The sequence below is a fragment of the Fukomys damarensis genome, unplaced genomic scaffold (genome assembly GCF_012274545.1).
Source record: "Fukomys damarensis isolate Sample0158 unplaced genomic scaffold, DMR_v1.0_HiC HiC_scaffold_21, whole genome shotgun sequence".
NCBI classification, from domain to species: Eukaryota; Metazoa; Chordata; class Mammalia; order Rodentia; family Bathyergidae; genus Fukomys; species Fukomys damarensis.
Genome location: NW_022900933.1, coordinates 21321314 through 21343838, shown reverse-complemented (window position 1 = coordinate 21343838; position 22525 = coordinate 21321314). Strand labels below are relative to the sequence as shown.

The following is a 22525-nucleotide window of genomic DNA, read 5'->3' as shown; positions in this document are numbered from 1 at the left end:
ATTTGTTATTTTTGTGTTGAAATCTATAGTACCATCAATCTATGGCCACATGCTTAATATACAGTATCCTTGAGCTGCCCATCGCCTAAAATATAATAACCAATTAGTAAATATTTCCTATACAGTACTTACAAATTTACTCTCAGGTTAATTTTGAAGCATTTCAGCATTGCAGTTTTAAAAGACACATACTTACTACAATGGGTCAAAAATTAACTTGGAGTAGAATTCAGTTACTAAAATGGGATAGAACTCCTTCATTCAGTGGGTTAATGAATGAAGACAGAAATACACATTAAATTGGTAACACTATTGTATCATAAATATACTCTTAATTAATAGAGCAGTGAAGCAAATTAAAAAATTGATAGTAATTAGCAGTCATAGATCTAAATATATGAATAATTTCCTGTTTTTGTGTTCATTGGACACTTATAACTTAAGCACAAAATTGACTAATGTTCATAAAAAATGATTAGAGAAATTTTACATCTACTTATAATCCTATTTATAAAGCTAAAATATTTGCCTCAGATTGCTTTCATTTTTTTATTTATTAGAAGTTTTTTTAAGTGGACCTGAGTTCTTCAAGGTGAAATTCTGGACATATTTAAAACTCCTATGACATTTGAGATAAGCATTTATTATTCTACTGCTTACCAAAGAGCCATTTGACAATTGAAATTTAAGCAGGATTCTATTCCCCAATCACGAGTTTCCTTTTAGAAAAATACAAAATTAAATAAATAAAATTTTAAAATTCAGTTCTCTGTAATAAAAACATTTAAATTGCTAACTCTTCAAACTTTCAGGAAATATTAATGTGACAAAATGTATGTCTATAAATAAAAAGTTCATAACTATATTGAAGGCCAATCGCCAGCATATTTATGTTTTGACATTTATTAGATTAAATAAACTTTATATCTGCTAAAATGTTTTGCTGTTTACATCTGGTTAAAGGTTTTATACCTGATGAAATCTTGTATTTATTTTGGTAAGTAAGACTTCTGTCTTTATTCTTTATTAGAAAATTATTGCCTTAACATTTCTACTCCACATTCTATTATGTGCCAGTGAACAAAAATTCTAATGATTTGGTGAACATTTAACAACTCAGCATCAGATTTTTATATCATGCATACCTAGTGAGTCATTTCAAATTGATAAAAATTAAGAGAGGACTGTAGATTTGAGGAATAAAAGTATATATGAGATATGCTCTAAGAATAGTGATCATTTTGTGATCTTCTCTTACTCTCATTAGTTTAAACATCTACTTCAATTTAACCACTATAGATCTCGTTCAGTACAGCCCTAATGACAGATGGATGTGTTTTATTTTAACTTCCTTTTACTGTCTGCCCCCTAGTGGAAGTGTTATCCCTTGAGATTTGACCAAAGGGAATTTAACAAAAATGAAGGAAAAATGCTTATTAATTGACAACCGGAAAAATTTATCAGTGGGCAAGTACTAGATGAAGTAATATGGTTGTTAAGTCATGCTGTGCCCATTTCTCAGGTGTAAAAGGTCTTGCTTTTTGTTTCTTATCCTTTCTATCACCTTTGGCACCAAGACTTTTAGAATCTTGAGACTATAAATGGGTAAAATCCAGTTTAGTTGATAATTTCTATTTATGTATACAAAAACTAATCTCAGAATATATTTACTTGGATGTTATTTCTGTTTGCAAAGGTGGACATATTAGGAATAGCAGGAGGGGAGGGTGAGAGCAGAAATGAAAAGTGAATTTCATAATGTGTCTGAGTTTCAGAATTCATTCCATATATGAGATCACAAATATGAACTTAATATGACCCTAATTGCCTTTTCAACTCTATAATCTCATGATGAGATTTATTTGCCACTGGTTATTTGAATCCTTGGCAGTTCATCTGATTTTCTTGTTGGATACAAAGAAAGGACAAGAAAATGTGAGTTGACTGTATAGCTTAGTAGAAGTGCAGTGGGAAGAAAAGTGTGTGCAAAGAAAAATATCTAAAATATATAATAGTGAATTTTGTGAGGAACACAATCAACATTTTAAATTAGGGGTTAAAGTCCTGACTTTTATGTTTAGATAGTTAATATTTATTCAGGTCTTATTCTGGATATTTAAAATTTGGTACAGATGGCTTTATTATGCTATTACTATTTAAAAGCTCAATTCTGGATCTTAGAGCCAATATTTAGGAAGCACAAACACACTTATGATTCAAAAGAATTGCCTGTAATGCCAAGCCCTCTGTGAGGCTAAGGCAGGAGAGTCATAGGTTGGAGCCCAGACTTGGCATTTAGCAAGACTGTGTGGAAATAAAAAATGAAAATGGGCTGGGGATGTAGCTTAGTATAAAGCCATGGAATTAATCCTCAGTATCTAAAGCAAAACAAAACAAAACAGGTTTAATTTCTATGAAAAGAAGGGCTAGAGAAAGGGAGAAAGCAATTCTTTTTTTGTTAAAGAAATGTAGGTTTTCTTTGGGCAATAGTTATTTGTACCAAATCACAGATTTTTAAAATAACTCAGAAGATTTTGTGTTAGCTGAGGAAGCAGAGATGAAATTAGAGGTAGGAAAAAAGTTGTTCAATTTCAGTTTAAGATTATGAGATATCTGAAAGTCAAACTACTGGAGTCAACCAACCAGCTGAGCTTTTACTCTGTGCCTTGAAATTAGTCTAAGAGATTAAACCATTTACATATTTTCCAGAAAAATATACATCTATTAGATTTGCAAGGTTTCTAGACTACTATCAATCAAACTCCAAAAACAGGTTGTCCTTAAACATACTAAGACTAAACTACAGCAAACCATTGTGACTCCCCCCAAATGCCAAAGTGCGGTTCTGCACGTGAAAGTTAATTGCTTACATCTGCTTCAAAACCAGAAGCACTAAATCCATTTTGATTTAAAGAAAATTTTTTTTTCATTTAAATAAAACTTGGTGCCCAAGTGAGACTGAAAGCTTTTGAACATAACATAAAATTTATGAAATGTAAGAGCTTCAAATGGATCATGAAATAGCATGTAGAGGTGAAGGGCCTCATAAATAAAACAGGTAGAGAAATAATAAACTTGCTTATAAAGTGAGAGAAGACAAGGGAACAGTTAAGAGTGATAGAACAAGGCCTGGGTAGTAACCAAAGTTAGTGTGCATGAATCAAGCTTCTGGCCTGCGAAAGAGTACAATTTAGAAAATGAGACAATGAGTTAGGGTGTTCAAAACCAGAATTTTAATCTCAACGTTCATGTAGAATTGCAAGATCAGCAATGTATGTGGAAATCAGGTAAATATTACCACTATCCATTGCACATAGGCAGTGGACATATTCTCTTTAAGCAATGCAAACCTAGCCCTATAAACCTGGTAATGTTTCTGAGTGTAATTCTTCCTACAGTGGGAAATGTGAGGCTGTGATGATGGATCCCATGTGGTGCAAAAGAGAGCTTGATAGCTCTAAGCAGGAAACTCTCATCAGTGATAACCTGTTCCCCAGGACAAACCTTTTCTCTCTCTACATCAGTAAGGATATCTTTCTCCTTCATGTATTAAATACACCTCTGACATGTTTTCCAGTGTATCCAAACTACTCACCAGTAACACTTCACGTAAATAAATTTAGGAAGAATAAATGCTCATTCTTTAAATGTAATGAGTTGAATTATCCCAGGCAGAGAGGATTAATAACCCTTTCTTTGAGCTATGTTAGATCTATCATGGTGGTAACTCTTGTCCCCCACTTTATCTCTCCTTGTAGAACACAATGGATTATATTAAAAATTATATCACCCTCTCTTACCCAAGTTACTCAAGAAATGCTGGCATTGAATTCTAGTTCTCTACATTTGAGTCAGCTAAAACATCTGTGCATCCTCTCAAAAGCAAATAAACTTGATTTTGGGCCAGTCAAGTTTGGGCCAGTGCAAGTTCATTATCACATGGCAATAGGTATCCATAGCCTGGGGAAACTGGGATCTGGGAAAGTCTTCTACCTCATTATGGAAGGTGTTGTGGAGATGATTTGTTTGTGGAGGGAAATAGTTGGGAAAAGATGGTGGTAATATTTCAGAATAGCTAAGCCTCAAGTTTTTAGAAGACTTAAAAACTAAAGATTTGATAACCATTTGCCACAGATATTACTGCAAGGAAAGGAAGAAACCTAGAACAAGGAAAAAAGAATCCTAATTAAAGTCTAAGCATTTTAAACCATTGGTCAAAAAACTAGGTAATTTAACATGTAGTTTGAGGATAACGTCATTTATATCCGAGACCTTCAAATCTAGCATATGCGTAACACATAGAGTTGGTTCTTCGGAAAGATTTGAGCAGAATTATGATGTGCAAATGATTTATATACCAAAAAGCTTTGTTCTACTTTCCAACAGTTAATTTGTGAAAATTATTAACATAAGAAGAACTTAAATTTAGAAGTACATTATATCCTGTCCAAGTACTTATAAGTATTTGTTGAATGAATTAATAGATTAATTATTTTTTAGTATAACCTCAGTGAATGTGATTTAGTACAGTTTGGATATATCTCTTCTTTAGAGTGTGAACCTCAGTCAGCACATAAAGATTATGACCTGATAACCTGAAAAATTCTAACAAAGCCACATCTACCTGCCTTCCATGTGGTTGAGCTCCCAAAGGACCATATCACACTCCAGGACAGTACAGCCAACATATAATCAGTAACTCTCTGTGTAATGCTAAGGACAGAAACCCACAGAACTTCCTGTACTCAAAGCCACTTCCAAGAAACTAAGCAATCGGACTTCAATAAAATTTAAAATCTTATAAATCACCTTGGGAAATAAATGAAAGGTCTTAATTTTTGATGTACTGTTTTTCCGTGAAGCTTAAATTTCTCTAGAATTAGCAAAAGATAATGTTCAATGGCATGTCTTTAAAAAAAAAAAAAGAAAATAATTAAAGCAACCCTGAGAAAGAAATTTTTACTTATTTCTTTTGGCCTTTGCAGGAATAAGATCCTGACTCATCTAAGACTTTTAAGAAGGCTAAACATACACAGAAATTCAATGATATCTGTTCTCTATTATACACATATGAACGTTTAACTTTTAGAAAGTCTTGAAACAGGCTAATTGGGAAAGTTGATAGGAAATAATCAGGGACTAGCAGTTTCCTGCTGGACATTATATCATATATAGCTCATTATAAAGAAAGACCATAAAACATCAAAATGTATCACAGTCCAAATGGGAAACACAATGAAGCTTCTAATTGCCAAAGTCTGACCAACTTCAGCACAGTGGATACATTTTGAAGCATCACAGCTGCTGACGTGACATTGTGTACTACTAATTTTGCGTTTAGTTTACTAAATTGTTGCACAAGTTTTCTAGACAATCAATGAACAAAATTAGTATGACTATAATACCATGTTAACTGCTGTTGAAATCCCATGGAAAATTTTGTCTGGCTTACTTTTTATTTATTTTTGCTACACAAGTTCAGAGTTATTCCTGAGTTTTAAGTGGTATTTACCAATATTTATGGCGCCAATTTGGTTTCATGCTTTTTTTTTTTTTTTTTTTTTTTTTTTTTTTCTTTTTTTTTATGGTTTTTTTTTTTTTTTTTTTTTTTTTTTTTTTTTTTTTTTTTTTTTTTACTTATTCTGATATAGGCTTCTTCACCTTCTCACCCCTTGTCACTTTCATAGTTTCCACTGGCTGCTACACTTTGGCTATTTCAGTGACCAATCTGTGCACATACTTGTCCAAAGTTGGCTTGTATACCATGAATTTTTCTTTGCTGTCCAGACTTTAAATTTTCCCAGGTTCTCACTGCTCCTTCCATGGGATTCGATGCTTTTGCTTATGAATAATATTTATATATGTATGCTCATACATATATAGATATAGGAAATACACACATTAACACATAGTACAACATATAGAAAACACACGTATAATCACATATATGTATGTATTGCTTTTTGCAAATGAAAAAAGAAAGCAAGCAAAACAAGACTGACCTGACCTACCTGGACTCGGCTCACATTCAACGAAGTCTTCATCATCACTTGAACATTCAGCAGATGAAACAAGGTCATCTGATGTTGGCTGTTCGTGTGAAAGGAACAACAGTGGGGTGGGGTTGGGAAAAGAGAGAGAAAAGAGAAAATCATGAAACCAGTGCACAAAGGCATCAGAGATGTCACTGTGTCCCACCTCCCATCATTGTTGCTGTTTCCCCCGCCCCTTAAAGAAGGCCATGATGCAGGGTAGAGAGTTTTTAACTGCTTTGTAGCTGAGAATGGTTCTGTGTCCATACAATTTGTATGGATGTGAAGCAGAGAGACCCAAAGTGCTTTCAGGAAACTGAAATCTATCCCATTTCTGTAAATCATATTGTGGAGCCTGGTTCTAATTTCAGGGTTGAGAATTGGAAGGATAAAAGAAAAGGTATTGCAATGGGTAGGTAATAGAAGAACTAAGCCAACATAGAAATGCGTGAAGGTTTGGAGAGGGTTCAGTGCATGTGGCATGTGGTCTCAAGTGGATGATTTCATGCCTGGGGAATCTATTGGCTGTATCATTAAGGAACGCTGCGGGAAGCTGCTCAGGGGCAGAATAATGGCGTCCCTTACTAGCAGCAATTCCTTCACGTAATTGCTGCAATTAGCTGAATTAGTAATGTGGACCAGCAGAGTGATACTACATGACCTCCCCTGGACACAGGCTGTTTCTGAAGGGAATAGAACAAATTCCAACTGCAACAACAGTAGTTCAACTTGAGACATTCTTTGTGAGTCCTGCAGAAACCCCCCAATGCCAGGGAGGTATAGAAACTATGGGAACGGACAGACTGTATGAGACGCGCAGACTGCTTTCTGAAACTGGTACATACTACAAGCACAATGCTACTGTTGAGTGAATGATGAATGCATGAATGTTCTATAGATCTTATGCAAAAATTAATCTGGCCTATACATGAGATTGGAGCTGTTCGACAAATGTTCATTTCCCTTCTTCATGTTAATAATATCACCCTACTTGCTGATCTTATTATTCACGGTATACCAAAGTCTTGATCCATATTCAAAAGGAAAAGATAATAAATTGCTTCCCTATATTCTAAGGAATATAAATCAGACACTATGCTTGACAAGTGTCTCATAGTTTTAGTTACTGTTAGTTGATTACGCACAATTCTGAAAAGCGCCCTTTGAGATGGGAATGAATATCAAATATTTAAAGAGAATGGAAATCGGAGAGGTTAACTGTGTGTGGAAGAACATACAGCTAATAAGAAAAGGCAGATTTAACAGATATATTCTAGTTAATGTCTATGATTGTGACCCACAATAGTCCTCCTAATTCCTTGTCTTACATTACTATAGGCTGAATGGTGAACACCCTCTCACAAAGTCTTCTGTTGAAATCTTAATGTCCTGCACCTCAGAACATGAGATAGGGCCCTAAAGAGATGAGTAGGTAAAAAATCATTAGAAAGGACTCTAATCCAGGATGATTGGTGTCCATATAAAAGAGGCAATTAGGACAGAGACTTGCATAGGATGTAAATGAGGGGAAGAATGCGGGAAAAAGATAGACTTCTATAAGCTCAGGAGAGAGGGCTCACAAGAAACCATCCTCTGTTGACACCTTGATTTCAGACGCCTCACCTCCAGAATTGTGAGGAAATATACTTCTGCTGTTTACTTCTCCAAGTCTATGGCATACTGTTACGGTAGCTCGGCAAATGAACACATGTGACAACCCATGTGCTGAAAAAGGCACACTCCTGTAAGAAGACTCGGTTAGGAATAGGATTACTAGAGCAGTGAAGAACATCGTCACTTCACTGACAATGACAAGAGTGTCTTACAGCCTATCACTGACCTTTACCCTACATCTGACAGGGAGTAACTTCACACCTTGCTCTTCCTTAAGGTTGATGGAAAGAGTAATTTCAAACAAACGCCTTAGTGATTAAATTAAATACTACTACCTCAGATGTTTTAGTCTCTGCAGCTGAAACAGGCAGTTGTCTTCTGGAGTACCATTTTTATGTCACCAAAGTGACAAAAATCTTTGTATGGTGTCTCTATGGTGCAAAGGCAGCCTGAGCAGGTCCAGTGCCAGTTACTTAGGGAGAAGAAGTGATGGGAAATTGTACAATGGAGAAGGCAACTATGAGAAGCAAGCACCATTTTGGAAGGGCCACATTCCCTGGCAAATTATAAATCTTGTACTCTCTATGGGAGTAACAGCTTCCTTAAAGCAACAAATTGGTTTGGGACAGCTGTGGAACATCTGAGATATTACAGTATCCTCTGACCCTTCAAAAGACCAGGTGTATAAGGAACTATACAACATATCATTAGTATTTAAATTTTATAGAGGAAAGATTATTAGAAAAATAATTATTTTACGATAGAGTCTCACTATGCAGTTCAGACGGGCCTTGAACTCACTGCATTCTCTTACCTCTGCCTCGGAAGTGCTAGGATTGTAAGTGTGTATCACCATGCCTGGGTCTAGGAAAACAAATTCTGAAATAACTTCACAGGGTGTGGCAATGAAAAAGAAGTCAAGAATACACTTATTAAGTATGTTTGATTGGGGATTAATTGTTAGTGATTTGACTAGCAGGCCCTATAGAATGGCCTTGGTAGGGCTTTGGTTCCTAATATTGAGTGAATACTGGAGAGTTGATGAAAATTAGAGAGGTTTTCTCAAACACTAAAAGCCAGACAATATTATTTAAGCAGTCCATTGAGTGAATGAATAAAAAAATACATTAATGTGATGTGAGTGGAGCTTTAAATCAAGTTTAAGAGCGACATTTTCATTTTTAAGGGTCAAAAGAAATGATGCAAGTTTTGTTTTGGAAAAGCATTAGACTCCAAGGTCAAGAGGATACTGTTTTCCTCCAGCATCCTCTGGTCTCATCACACGTTTCACACACGTGTCACACATGTTTCTTTCCCCGTGGTTTGGATAACACTGTCCTCAATATCACTGTCCCCTCCTGTTTCTACTTTCAGTTCTGTTCCAAGAGTGGGCTCTCAACCCGCTTTCAAGCCCCACACAAATGCTCTTCCATGTTGGATCCCTACTCTCCCGAGTCCCAGTTCTGAGAGAACTGTTCTCTGCCAGTTCTCTACACGAATGTATACAAACACGGTGTTCTCCCCATTGAGCAGCACAGCTCAGTTCTGCCAGTACCAACCCATCTCCCAGTCAATCAATCACAGATACTCTAAGCCTGGTAGTCACTCCTGAGTTATTCAACTTAGAGTTTACCTATGTACTTCTTCCTTTGGGATTCACCCCCCCACCCCATGAGAACAGCTCACTGCTGATAATTCATTACCTGCATGTCATGGTGCTACACCATTTTTGGTTGCACCTGCCACAAAGAGGGATAAAGAGAAATATAGTCAGAAATAGCTAAAAGGAGGGGGGTACATTGGTAGATGATCTGCTTCCAATAGCATTGGACCCAGCCAATCTGTCATAGATGATTTAGCCCCTTCTTTTCTATCCTTCACCTTCAACATCATCATTTAGAGCTGCTGCCAACTGAAGCTCCCCAAGCAATTATAAACATCATCACCCCTCACTGCCTGACACAGCAAGCAAGGGTTTCCTGGAGTACCCGGTGTTCAACACTGGCCATGCATGTGTAGGTCCAGAAGAACTTGCTCTGCCAAGACAGTTAAGGCTCCATTTGCAAAAGGACCCTGAACTCAGGATTTTAAAAACTACATGCATTTTTCAAAAAGAAAAAATTACTTCTGTCCCTTATATCTAATAAACCAAAATTACAAACCAAGGCTTTTGTATGAGATGAAGAATTTAGGATAATACACTAAAGTAATGATAATTTGTTTCAAAGTTACTCTTAGAAAACCCAGGGCTTTATTTTAGCAGGGTTTTTTGTTTCTTTTGCCTGTGTCTTTCCTCAGATATAGGCAAATGCAGGATCTAATGTTTAATCTCGAAAGAATAAAAAGCACACTTCTTTGATGATTGGTTCCCATGCCTGGTGGGGCAGCTTCACCAATGTGAGCCAGATATGCGGAAAAGAAGCGCTATGAGTAAGCCAGGTATGACAGCGCACACCTGAAGTCCCAGCACTCCGGAGACTCAGGGAGGAGGATTGCTACAGTTCAAGACCAGCCTGGGCTACTACTGAGTTCAGGACCAGCTTGGACAGCAGAGCAGGACCCTGTCTCAAACAAAGAAAATAAAACAAAACAAAAAATAGAATTGTTACGAGTAAAACAGAACTCAGGACTTTTGTCCTTAAAATGCAGCAAGCTCAGACTACGAGCATGTGTACGTGTGTACTTAGGTGCAGGTATATGAGACTTTTAATAGCCTTTATCACCTGGCATATTCAGGCTTTGTGTTAAGCAATGGACGCATGTTAACTCTTCCATACACACAGGAACCAAGGGTACTGACATGTATCACAGCTCCTGCTATTCTAACCACCCATCATTTATTCATGTTCCTTCTGGAACACTGTTGCTGTAGGAAACTCTTCTGTTCATATAGTTACGGCAGAAGTTTCCATCATGGGGCCATCCATGTCATCTTTTCCACATGCTTTTCTCACAAAGACCATTTAACAGTCTCAATTCCCAATGGCTAAGCTCAAAGGTGTTGATAAGTTAAGGTTTCCATATGCTGGATCCCATTGCTACCTTCAACTCATTCAAGGAAGAATGAAAGATCTGTGACCACTCAGAAACCAGCGAGTTCCTATAGTGCTTGGGCGGCTCAGTCCAACATTCAAGGTGAATGACTATCATCAAGGTACTTTGTGAATTCATTTGTTCATTCATTTATTACTTGAATAGATATTTTTGAGCACATATGTGTGAGACACTGTAACAGCTATGAGGAACAAAGCAATGGATAAGACAGTTCTTCTGCTCTGGGAATTCAGCCTGATGAGATAGCCAAGTAAACAGGCAACCCTGACATAGCAAACTGAATGCTATCCAAGAGTAAACATAAAATGCCAAGATAGCAAATAACTGGCAAGTAGAGCCACTTCCCAGGCAGACAGGATATAGAAAACAAGCCTGCAGTAGAGGTGAGGGGTAAAGCAGTGACAGCCACGGCTGTGGGCTAGAAAAGGAGAAGGGCATTTCAGGTGAAATCAACACCATTTGCAAAGGGTCACAAATGTGAAACAGCTCGGTTTATTCGTACACCTACACATACAAGGTGACTGGAATGAAGAGATGTACTGGAATACATCTATTTGAATGACAGCTATTTGAATTATCTCCTTGTTGTGGAAAACTTGGTGAACAAGCATGAATTTGATATCCTGCCCTATCAGTCTTCTCTCCTCCTTCCCCTGCCCACATCTCCTCAGTGTCCCCTGACACATCCTCAGATCTTTTGGTATCTGACACACAGGATTTCAGGATGTGTAATGGGAAAGCATGACAGCAACAATTCCCACTGTGAAGATGAAACACCTTGCTTCACTTTCTCAAGAGGAGGAAGGTATTCTTTTGCCCTTATATTATAACTGAGCCCTATATTAAAATAATAATTCTACTCTGTTTTAAAATATGCATTTCATATTTTAATCCACATGTTGAAATTACTTGGTTCTGTATTGGGTGTCATAAAACTAAAGATAGGTGTTATAATAACTTTTAATAAAATAGCTTTCTGGAAGGAGCTCTCTGTATTCCTTTCCTGGAAGCCTTTTTATTCCATTTATATTCTTTTTTCTACCAATGCTTATTGAAATTACCTTAGAATAAAACTGGAAGTGAAGAAAGCCCAAAACTGTCCATTCAAGTAAATTTATAGGTGTATTTCCTTTCCATTGCCTTCAGTTTTACAAACCTGATTTCTCATTTTCCTCCAATGAGTTATTATTGCCCATAATCACCTGACTGTAATTATTTATTCTGCTGGGTTCTACCCTATCTCAGCTCAAGGACAGTTCAACATTGTTCTTTAACAGTATCTATTATTTGGTGTTGAGAGAAACGTCACCTGCCATTAACAGAGCTGTTCAAAACAGTTTTGCCATGTACCCTCCTGTACTGTTGTGGCTTCAAATTCTAACCTTTAGTCTTTTATGTCATGTAGTAAGAGGCTAATCACCCAGAGGGTGGGAATCATTCTTCTCTTCCCAGCTCCTTGGAAACAGTTATTTGATGGAGATTAAGTGTGAGATAAAATAAGTCCTGCCTTTATGAAATTATAAATAATACACTCAAAAATGATGATCTCCTTTCTTCCAGTGAACAGGAAAAGGAGAAAGGACCATAAATATTTGGAAGTTCTACAGAAAACATCCATACATCTTTGCAACTGCTCCATGCTAGAAATAATTAAACTACCAATGCTTAAGTCTTTCCCATATATAGTTCCATTTCAAGACAGGGATGCAACTTTCTCAGACAAGGTAAAGTACCCTCCAGCTTATCTATGAATATTTATTTTCTACTTAAATAAAGGACATTGGAGATGTGTTTAAATTATCTAGGGTCCAGTGACTATAGGTAAAACTACAACTCTAAATAAGATTTAGAAAGTTTGACTTTTACATTTTAAATTTATCCAGTAAGCTTTTCTCTTTTACTAAATTGTTGTGATCACATTGTTTCATCTTTGATCAACACTAATGTACACATACAACACACACACACACACACACACACACACACACACACACACCTGGATAATTTTTATGTTAAGTCAGAAATAAAATAGTGCAGAGCTTGGGCAAGCTTATTACAAACTATTATCTCTCTTCTTTCCTCTACTCTCGTAATTTCACCCAAGTCAAGCTCAATACAGAAATAACCTTAGAACATAGTCAGTTTGTATAAATGTGATGTCTACATTCTCATTTTATTTTGATTAAATATGCTGTATATAGTCATCTTCAATAGGAGCAACTGAGGTTATGACAAAATGAGATGTAAATGATTTTAGCTTGCCGTGCTCAAGTGTGCAAGATCTGGGCACAGCAAAGGCTAATCCTGAAGACTGCAGCTGTTCTGGATATTGGACAAGCCCAGTACTTGTCTTCGTGGAGTTCGTAAATTACTGAAAATAATTAAAAATCACTGAATGGTTTTTAAACCATTAGCTGTTGGCATACCTTAAAATTAACGGGGGAGTGTTACACTAAATACAGATTATTTATTAATAGTCACTCTCAACAATAGATAATATAGGAATCCAAGTAAGCAGTATCTCTCACATCCCTAGAAATTCTGCTCACCTTCAGTAGTCTGCGTATTTCATTTTTCTTTTCCACAATGTAGATAGTGAAGCAGCATAAAGAAAGGCATGATTTATAAACGCTTTTGTTAACAAATTATCCTTTTAAGGAAATCCCTTTGCTGACTGGCAATTTAATTAAGAGAAAAGCTAAGATAAGCTCAGCCATATTTTGGGCTAAGGATTGGGGTCTTTTATTCCTATCTTTGGGGTCTTTGGGGTGATACAAATAAATGCGTCGCAGCATTTTTTTTCCTTATTTTTTTCCACTTTTAAGGTTTCTCTTCCCTGTGTTCAAAAAGGTAAGGGAGGATCAAAAAAGAGGGGAGGGAGGAAGAAGAAGAGAGTGGCTAGAAAGGGGATTAATCTGTCTGTTGTTCAAGGCAGCCTGACAGAAGGAAGAGGAGTATTGAACCACAGAAGATTAACCAAACTTCAATGTACCTTCCCAAAAGCAGGAGGAATGTAACGCTACGTGGTGTTCCACTGATAAGCAAATCCCTCTAAATCCTTTCAATTTATTTCTTGGCCTGGAGAAATTACATATTATTTAGGCAACAGAAAAATAAATAAATAAAATAAAACCACCCACCAAGCCCATGCCATCTCTAGGAATCTAGATCGGCAGTCTATTGATTATATACGTGTAAAGCTCTGCATTTGATGGCTGTTTTTCTTATTGGTGCAGTCCTCGCTAGAACTAATAATCACAAAGATTTGGCTGTACTTCCACAGTAAACCTTTTAAATATTTACCACATTTCTAGTTGTGAAGGTCTATGCTCTAAGGGACTAGAAGGGAATGCTGAAACTCTGAAGAACTGAGCTACTTTTGTTTCCTTCCCTCGTCCTTTTTCATGCTTTATTCTAATATTATTACAAAATCAAGCTTATTTTTTGAAGGATAATGACCAAGGTCAGATATTAATGTGACCTACAAATAGGGGTATAGAAACCAGTAAACAAATATCGTAAAAGCCTGAACAAGTTCCCATCTTGCAGAGCACTAATATGTTTTGAGCCAAAGATGTTGATATCACGCATTACCTCATGCTGTTTGTTACTCTGCAGTTCAGGGAAGAAGAATGGTATTTTCAAATAAATAAGGGAAACAGATTTATATTTCCTTGTAGGATAGTCTTTCTCCTGGAACTCTGTCTTGATATCCTAACCTCAGAGGCCTAGAAGAAACAACCCTTTCTTGTAGGTTGAAGACACACCTAAGAGGATGTAGTAGTACCAACATCAGAGCAAAACTGACAGCTGGAATGAGCAAAATAAAGCCAGTATTGGATAAGGGGGCAGTGTGGATATTGGTTAGCACTTCTGAAAAACTATATAAAGTAGCCATGTAGTCCAGAGAAAATAGCAGTATTTGTTAATCTTTGATCTCATGATGAATTAAAGACTGAGATGAGCCAGACAAGTGGGTAAAGAGGAAAATTTATTGGGAAATTATAAAACAAAAATGCTTATTTTATCTATGAGGGGACTATATACTGTCTGTGGACATCTGACAGGTCTAAAGCAGAATTTACTACGACAGCTGCTTAGAAAACTGGACACGACTGAGATTCATACCTAACAAATAAGAAATTAAGAAAGATGTGAGCTCAAGAAGGTGTCACATAAACTCAAGAAGGAAATGCATATTAGTGCATCCCAGAACTTAGTATGGAAAATGTCTCCAGAACAAGCAAGTGCAGTGAAATGAACATGAAATATGGATAAAAATACCAGGTTATCTTTTTTTTTCTTAACACACTGAAAAGTATATGTCCCATGGGTCCTGTAATGTAATGTAAGAAAAGCCAGATGTAGGTATCAGAGCAACACCAGTAGTTAAAGCAATCTCAATACATTTGAAATTGGACTTAACAAACTACTGAGGAGTCACAGATAACGTGAAGCCAGAAAGTTTGTCAGGACTATAAAGGAAAGATGAGGGTCATGTAGAAAATCTGAAGTGAATCCTCCAAAAAAAGGAAAATGCGAAGAAGGCCAGCTTTGGGATTGAGAACTTATACTTATGTCTAGAAGATAATACCAATCCCCTATAGTGAAAGATTATGGGGTGGTTAAATGAAGCTGTTTGATTTGTATATACAGTAAATTTGAAGTTAAAGAACATCTCCAGTACTGTTCAATGAGGAATTCTGGACTCCAAAGGAGCCCACTTAGCTTCTCGAAGTCACTTTCCCATCCCCAGGTGGCAAACTAGTGTTAAATGGATAACCTCATTGTGGATATTGTTTCAAAGCCATTTGCAAAAGTGAACAGCAGAGACTTCCAATGGGGATGGGAGAAGAGCACTCATTTCTCATTTCCAACAGAGAACAAAGCTATTGATTTTCCCTATTCTATTTCCTGTGCAGGAACACGCATGCATCGTCCAACTGGGCATTGAAAACAGTAGGTGTAACCGTAGGAGTGAGCCCTGGGTAGTCACACAGGGCTTTACTGACCTCACAGTGGTTTTAATCCTCTGCTCTTAATGTTTTATCCTTGAGCTGGTGTTTCAAAAGTGGGGTTCAAAGGGAAAGTGGAACATCTGTACACGCAAAAGTGTATACATGGAATGGAATTCTTGACAGCCCATCTTGATAAGGTGCTCTCTGTGACTTGTGAATACAGAATTCTTTGGACTTGCCGTGTATGGGACAATATGAATAAAGCACCTTTATTTGGATCCATCCCCCAATATTTCTCCTTAGGAGGTTAATACTGTCTTCTAGATAAGTACGGTTAGGGTTAGAGCTCATTACATTTTCCTCCCTTGTGGTTGCATATCATACCCTGTGTAAGAGATAATCATGCATTATCTACAAAGTCGGGGCACTGATAACCCCAAATACCATGCTTTCCCTTGGAAGCAGAAGTTTCTTAGAAAGGAGAGAGACAGCACTGTTACTCTGAGAAACATGAACTAAAAAGGAAACTAAAAAGTCACTTCCTTACTGCCATCTCTACATTAGCCAAACATCACATTGTTTCATCTTTGATCAACACTAATGTACACATACAACACACACACACACACACACACACACACACACACACACACACACACACACACCCCCCCGAGGAAAGACAGGGAAAGGCCGGGCAACCCAGAGACCTTTTCCCTTTCAGTTCTATCTTATTAATCAGTCCAATGCTCTGAAGTTAAAATGTCGCTAGAATGTGGGTAGATCAAACAGTGAAACAAAAAGCAGGAAGTTAGTTTGGGAGTAACACTTCTGCTCTTCCATTAAGAATAAAATGTATATGCATATATGAGTTACAGGGTCAGAACTGTGCTGTGTTGGTGATTCTACACTGAGCTGCACTGAAGCTACATTCTACATTTGAGGATTCTAAAATCCTCCTAAATGTGCATTTAAAGCAAGCATTGCACAACATAAAAATGAATGGTAATTTTCATTCTAATAATTTAAACATTTAATATTTATTTTCTTAGAATGGTATTAAATAGCAAATAAAACAGTGTGACAAGTTGAAAAAGAGAATGTGGGAGAAAAAAGCTTCATATTTTAGTGCTTTTAATGGCACTTTTTTTCTGCTTCGTTTTCTTCTGTGGTGGTTTCCACAAATTATGTAGCTACCCCTAAGAATAGTTCTGACAAAGAAGTGTGACATGGTTTTCTAGAAAGTCAAGTTATGACAAATAGCTCATGTTTCTGAAACTGGGTCCCTGTGCTTCACTTCCAGCCTCAGGACTCTGACGTTAACTAGTTTTATTCTCACAGTTTTTATGGGACAAGCAGCTCCTACCATCCTAGGCTGGTATGTGTTTCAAATACCCAGATACCCACACCTACTCCCTCATCATCTGCCCATCCCACTGTTTAATAACATGGCAAAGACTATTCTATATATTCTATTTTCATAGCTCTTGCACACTCCTGTTTCCTTCTAATTTTAAGAATTTAGAATTTCAGTGCATCTGCTTTAAAATCAAATACTAATGGGGAGATGGATATCATCAAAGTATGTTATATGCACGGATGAAAATGCCACATAGGAATACAATAAAAAGTTTTATCAACAAATCAAGTACGAATAACACATTTCTCTGAAAAAAATTGCAATGTCCTTATCCAAAGAAGTAGTTTGGTGGACAGCAAAACTAAAATTGAGAACTGATCTGAATCCCAAATCTTTGCTAGCATTGGCTTTAAGGCAAACTTCCCCTGAGAACTCAGAGACAGCTGATCTTGGGAAAAGGGGATTGAAAGTCACTGACTGTCAACTCTGCAAAGTCATTTTTAAAACCATTTCAGAAGAATATTTTTAATTTGAAAGAAATCAATATGTCATTTGCTAGAACTTTTAAATCTGAGTATCTTTACTTAGCTTTTCTGTATTTTTTTTCTCTTAGTCTTTTAGATAGCAAAGACAAAAGTGTTCTGTTTGTATATATATTGATTCAGACACTTTGAGCAAAAAATAAACAACTAGATACAGCAGAGTAGCTTTAATGACCATCTTTTAGGGATCAAGATTCTAAGCAACCCAGTCTGTTATTCTAGGTGACTGGAAATAAACAGAAATCAATAAAACAAGATTACTAAGCAATAAACAAGAGAAGCCACATTCATAATTTAAGAAGCTTCTTTTCATGCATTCATTACTGAAGAATGCACCTGGGGTCTTATTCTATTTTTACAGAAGAATAGACTTCCTCCTAGCATATACCATTTTCCTTTCCTTTCTTTCTTTCTTTAAGAAGTGCTGAAAAAAGAGTTCTCCAACATATCTCAAAGATTTTTGTACCTTAAAGCTACTCAGAAAAAACAAAAGACAAAGGAAGGTGCTAAGGATGCTAGACAATCAATGAAGCCTCAGACTTTTCCCATCCTAGGTCTTTATATGTCCGCCAAAGTGCAAGGTGAGAAGGCATGGTGTACTGCATCCAAAAGTAGGGCCTGATGGGCATGGTCCCTGTCCTTGCAATGCTGATGGTTTAGTGGAAAAGGAAGTGTTACAGACACTGTCAATACTGTGGCACTGGCAATAGCACCAGGCTAACTAAGCCTCCTTTGCAACTAGAAGTGAGCAAGTGGCATAGATTTGGACATAGAGATGGACAAGGAAGCCTGCTAGAGAAGTGGAAGTGCTTATTCTAGTCCTGATAGAAGAAGCCCAGGCTGGTCCACTTGCTTTCCTTTCTTCCTTGGGTTTGGATGGAACACTTGGAGCTACAGCAGCAGTGTGATGCCTGCAAAGTGTCAAATATGAGGGGAAAAGCCAAGGGAAAAAACTGAGAAGCTCACTCTGGTAATATCAAATATAATACAACATGCGCGTAACCCAGCAGTTTTCTACTCTCCAGACTCCAACACTTGCGTCAAGTAGGAAAATGCATCCCCTCTTCAGCACTGAAGGTCAAGTTGTCCATTATGAGAAGATGAAGCCAAGTATAAGGGAGAGAGCAATACGTAGAGAGCAAGAGGAAGCAGAGAAGCTACAAGACCCCAGGGAAGCAGTCTCTGCCTTTTGTGTACATCAGCAGCCTGGTGATATTTTAACAATACTCAGTAGTGGGACTTGGACATCCGTCCAATGAGGAAAGCTCACAGCGATTACAGTGCTCACCAATACACCAATTCTGTAGCCAAGAGGAGTTTGGATAGAAAGGATCATTTTAGAATTGAGTAAGCAGAGAGAAACATTTTTCTCTGAGTAAGGGAAAATATTTTTGATTAGATATCTTTTAAACCTCTGCCATCAAGATCTCCCAGACTGGATGGATCATCTCCTACGGTTGCCTTCTCTGCCTCAGTCTACAGTGTCATTAGTGTCCGGGACAAACCAAACCCTCAGGTCATCTGTAAAGCTCCTTGCTCGCCATCATACCTCTGGCCACCCAGTCCTGCAATTCTCATCTCTCAAAGGAAGCTCAGTCTTCAATTTGTGCTGCTGTGGATGAATTTTGTGATTTCCTAACCAGACTTCCTGTGTACGCTTACCTCTGTCTCATCAGTGAACTCTAAAAAGCATTGCTAGGATAAAAACATTGCTTTTGTTTGTCACTCTTCTCGTCCAAATTGATCCCAATGCTTATCAGATATAACCCAGACTTTAAAACTGTTTCATAAAAAATTTAAGTTCCTCGCCCTCTGGGCTCCAATGTACCTTGTAGCATTATCTTCCACTACCACTTGCTCCTATAAATACTCCACATTTTCACTATTCAATAAAAGTGTGAATTCTCCGAACAAGTATATTAAGTTCCTGACTCTATGTTTTAGTTTATACTGCTCCTTGCCTGGCTCTGCTTAAACTTCATTCCATTTACACCTACAAAATTCTATGCATCCTTCTTTAGGGTCCAACAAAGATACTTTTCATGTAGCTTTTTCCTGAGCCCAAGGCTGAAAAATATGCTTCCTTTAGCATGCCAACTCAGTATTTTCCTGGACTCTCTCTTAAAGCACTTATGTTCTAATTTATAACATTTTTCTTCTGCTTGATTGCTACTTGTGGGGGAGGGACCTTGCCTTGAGGCAACTATTATTATCAAGAGAAAAAGTATTGTGTGTGGAGTCAGAAAACTTGAGCTCTGCCATTTATTTATGTTAGGAGCTCAGGGCCACAGCAAGCACTTTGCACCCTAATTTTTACCTCTGTAAATCTGACAATGACACCTACTTGATGCTATTGTTCTGTGCACTGGGATATCAGAGGGTGTTGTTACTGCTCTATGATGTGTAGTTAACATTACAATGTTATTTATTACTGCTTTGAAATCACCCACAGGATTGCTACAGTGCCTGAGCAGAGCCCAGGCCCCCAGAAAAAATTTAAATGGATACTAAGTGCAAGGAAATGAAGTTACAGTTAAAGTTTGGGAATGGTAGGAATGGAAGAGGGAAACTACTTCCTGTGCTTATTGAATTATTATCAATTTTGACCTTTAGAGGTGTCAGGATCAGAAATATCTTTATAAACTGGTTGTCAAGAGTGGGAGTTTCCCACTCATGGGGCATGGAATTAAACAATGCTTAATATCTACACATGGAAAATTATTAAGAGTTAAAGAAACAGGAAATTTTGTCATTTGACACAACATGAACTACAGAACGTTATGCTAAGTGAAATAAGCTAGGCACAGAAGGACAAATACTGGGAGCTCACTTATATGTGGAATGGAAGAAGTCAAAGGCATGGAAGTAGAAACAGAGCAGTGGGGACACTGGGAAAGGGGAGATTTAGTCTAAGAGTAAAATCATTCAGTAAGATAGGAAAAATAGGTCCTAGTGATTTATAATGTAGCATGGTGACTGTATTTAACAATAATGTACTGTATATTTTAAAATTGCTAAAAGAATGGATTTTACATATTCTTATCACAAAGAAGTGCTACATGTTTGAGGAGACGATTATATTAATTACCTTAATTGATCATTTCACAATTTATACATTTATCAAAACATAAATATACAACTATTATTTGTCAAGTAAAACTAACTTAGAGAAATGAACAAGGGTGTCTTTGGAAAAGCATAATAGCTTTCAATTTAGAAAATGTCTCCTTTGTTCAGAAAAACCTATAAGCAACCCATACCACAATTCTACAACTGTGCACCAGAAAGTCAAATCTGTATCTGCGGAACTATAGGCGCAGAGACACTGACAGAGATAGAGACAACAGAGACAGAGAGAGCCCTGAGAGTTTTATTCACATAATGCCAAATGGTCTTGGCCAAATGGACCTCAAGATGAACCTAGGGTTCTTTGACCACACTTGTCCTGTCTCACTTTACCATTAAGTGAAACTTTTTTATGAAGGAAAAGTTAGACTGTGATTAGTCTAAATAAATGCCCTGTAAAATGACTTCAGCAATTATGCTGTTTGTAAGTGGCTCTGAGTCCATTAAGACAAACATCTATCTTCAAATATTCACATTAATGCACTAGACTGTTCTTTCTGGGATAAATCTTAGTTGAGCACTCTGCAGTTAGCATAGTTTATCATCCCTTGCTCTTCTTCCCTTGGATACACACATTAATGCATGCAGGGGGAGAACGTTTAAATGGTGTTAGTCACAGAGTACACCAGTCTCTAAATGCCTTTAAATGCAGAATAAATATACTCCAAGTTTTAAATACCTTCATGGGCTGAATACTCAGGAACACATAGACTGGTTTATTAATATCCCATATAAGCAATGTCTTAGAGGCAAAAGTAATAAATACTTGCACATAAAACAATTTTAATATGCTTCCAATTGCTTAACACACATAGATCCAAAGGAAATCTTTATATATATATATATACTGAATTTTAAACATAATCCTCAATTTAATTAACTTTTACAGCTAAATTGGGAAAATGCTTAAGGATCCCCAAGTACTTAGTCAAATTATGTTTCTTCTTTGCTGTGGTAAAGGGAAGACTAGAAATGGCCTATGGCCTTAACTCTCTTCTGTGGGTGCTTTACTACCTACAACAATGATTTCTGCAATATATATATATACTGAATTTTAAACATAATCCTCAATTTAATTAACTTTTACAGCTAAATTGGGAAAATGCTTAAGGATCCCCAAGTACTTAGTCAAATTATGTTTCTTCTTTGCTGTGGTAAAGGGAAGACTAGAAATGGCCTATGGCCTTAACTCTCTTCTGTGGGTGCTTTACTACCTACAACAATGATTTCTGCAGGAATGATATAAAATTTAGTAGTCAGGTTTATCGTGCAGCAAGAGAACTGATTAATCAGAGTGGACAGTGGCCACGGAGCTGGAGCTGGTTCCTGGAGCTATCAGCTATTGCAAGCCTCAGTGTACCTTCCTGTAGGAACAGCTGAGAATCTTGCCAGGAGGGATGCAGGGAGCCTGGAAATACAGCTGCTTGGGAATCATGAGGTGGAGGCTGTTTGCCAACTAATATCAAAGTATTTTTATAATTTTACAGATTAAAGCAGATTGTTTAGCAGATGATGCTAAGGAGGCCAGTGTGGCACATTCAGTTTGTCTAGGACCAATTCCTTTGCACTGAGAAAAGAACTCCCATTCTTTGGGATGGTCAGAAAGGCATTCATGTAGATAATGATTTTGGCTCTGACAAAATCATAAGATAGTGACAAATAGAAGTAGGAACCGTCCGGGTGACTGGTACTGACAATGTATGGACTGGAAAGTAAAAAGGAAGGAATGAAAGTTAACAGACTAGTTTAGTTTGGGTGGAGCACAGAATAAGTATGAAGAAGTTGGGTACTAGAATGAAGAATGAAAGGTGGAGAGAGAGAGGGAAAGGGAGGGGGAGAGGG

The 22525-nt window shown here is 37.2% G+C and overlaps 1 protein-coding gene across 36 annotated transcripts in view; it reads right to left on the bottom strand.

Annotated features, from left to right (window-relative positions):
• The window catches only part of Nrxn3 (neurexin 3), a 1525607-nt gene that overhangs the window by 45666 nt on the left and 1457416 nt on the right, over positions 1–22525 (bottom strand). For 20 of the 36 annotated variants that reach the window (XR_004518321.1, XM_033766713.1, XM_033766720.1 and 17 more), the window contains one exon: positions 6003–6090. Coding sequence is in view for 34 of the 36 variants with exons in the window: in XM_033766713.1 (XP_033622604.1) it covers positions 6003–6090 (88 nt within the window). In the remaining 2 variants the exon portion in view is untranslated. The remainder of the gene's footprint in view (positions 1–6002; positions 6091–22525) is intronic. The other 16 variants (XR_004518320.1, XM_033766714.1, XM_033766716.1 and 13 more) reach the window with 1 other exon arrangement.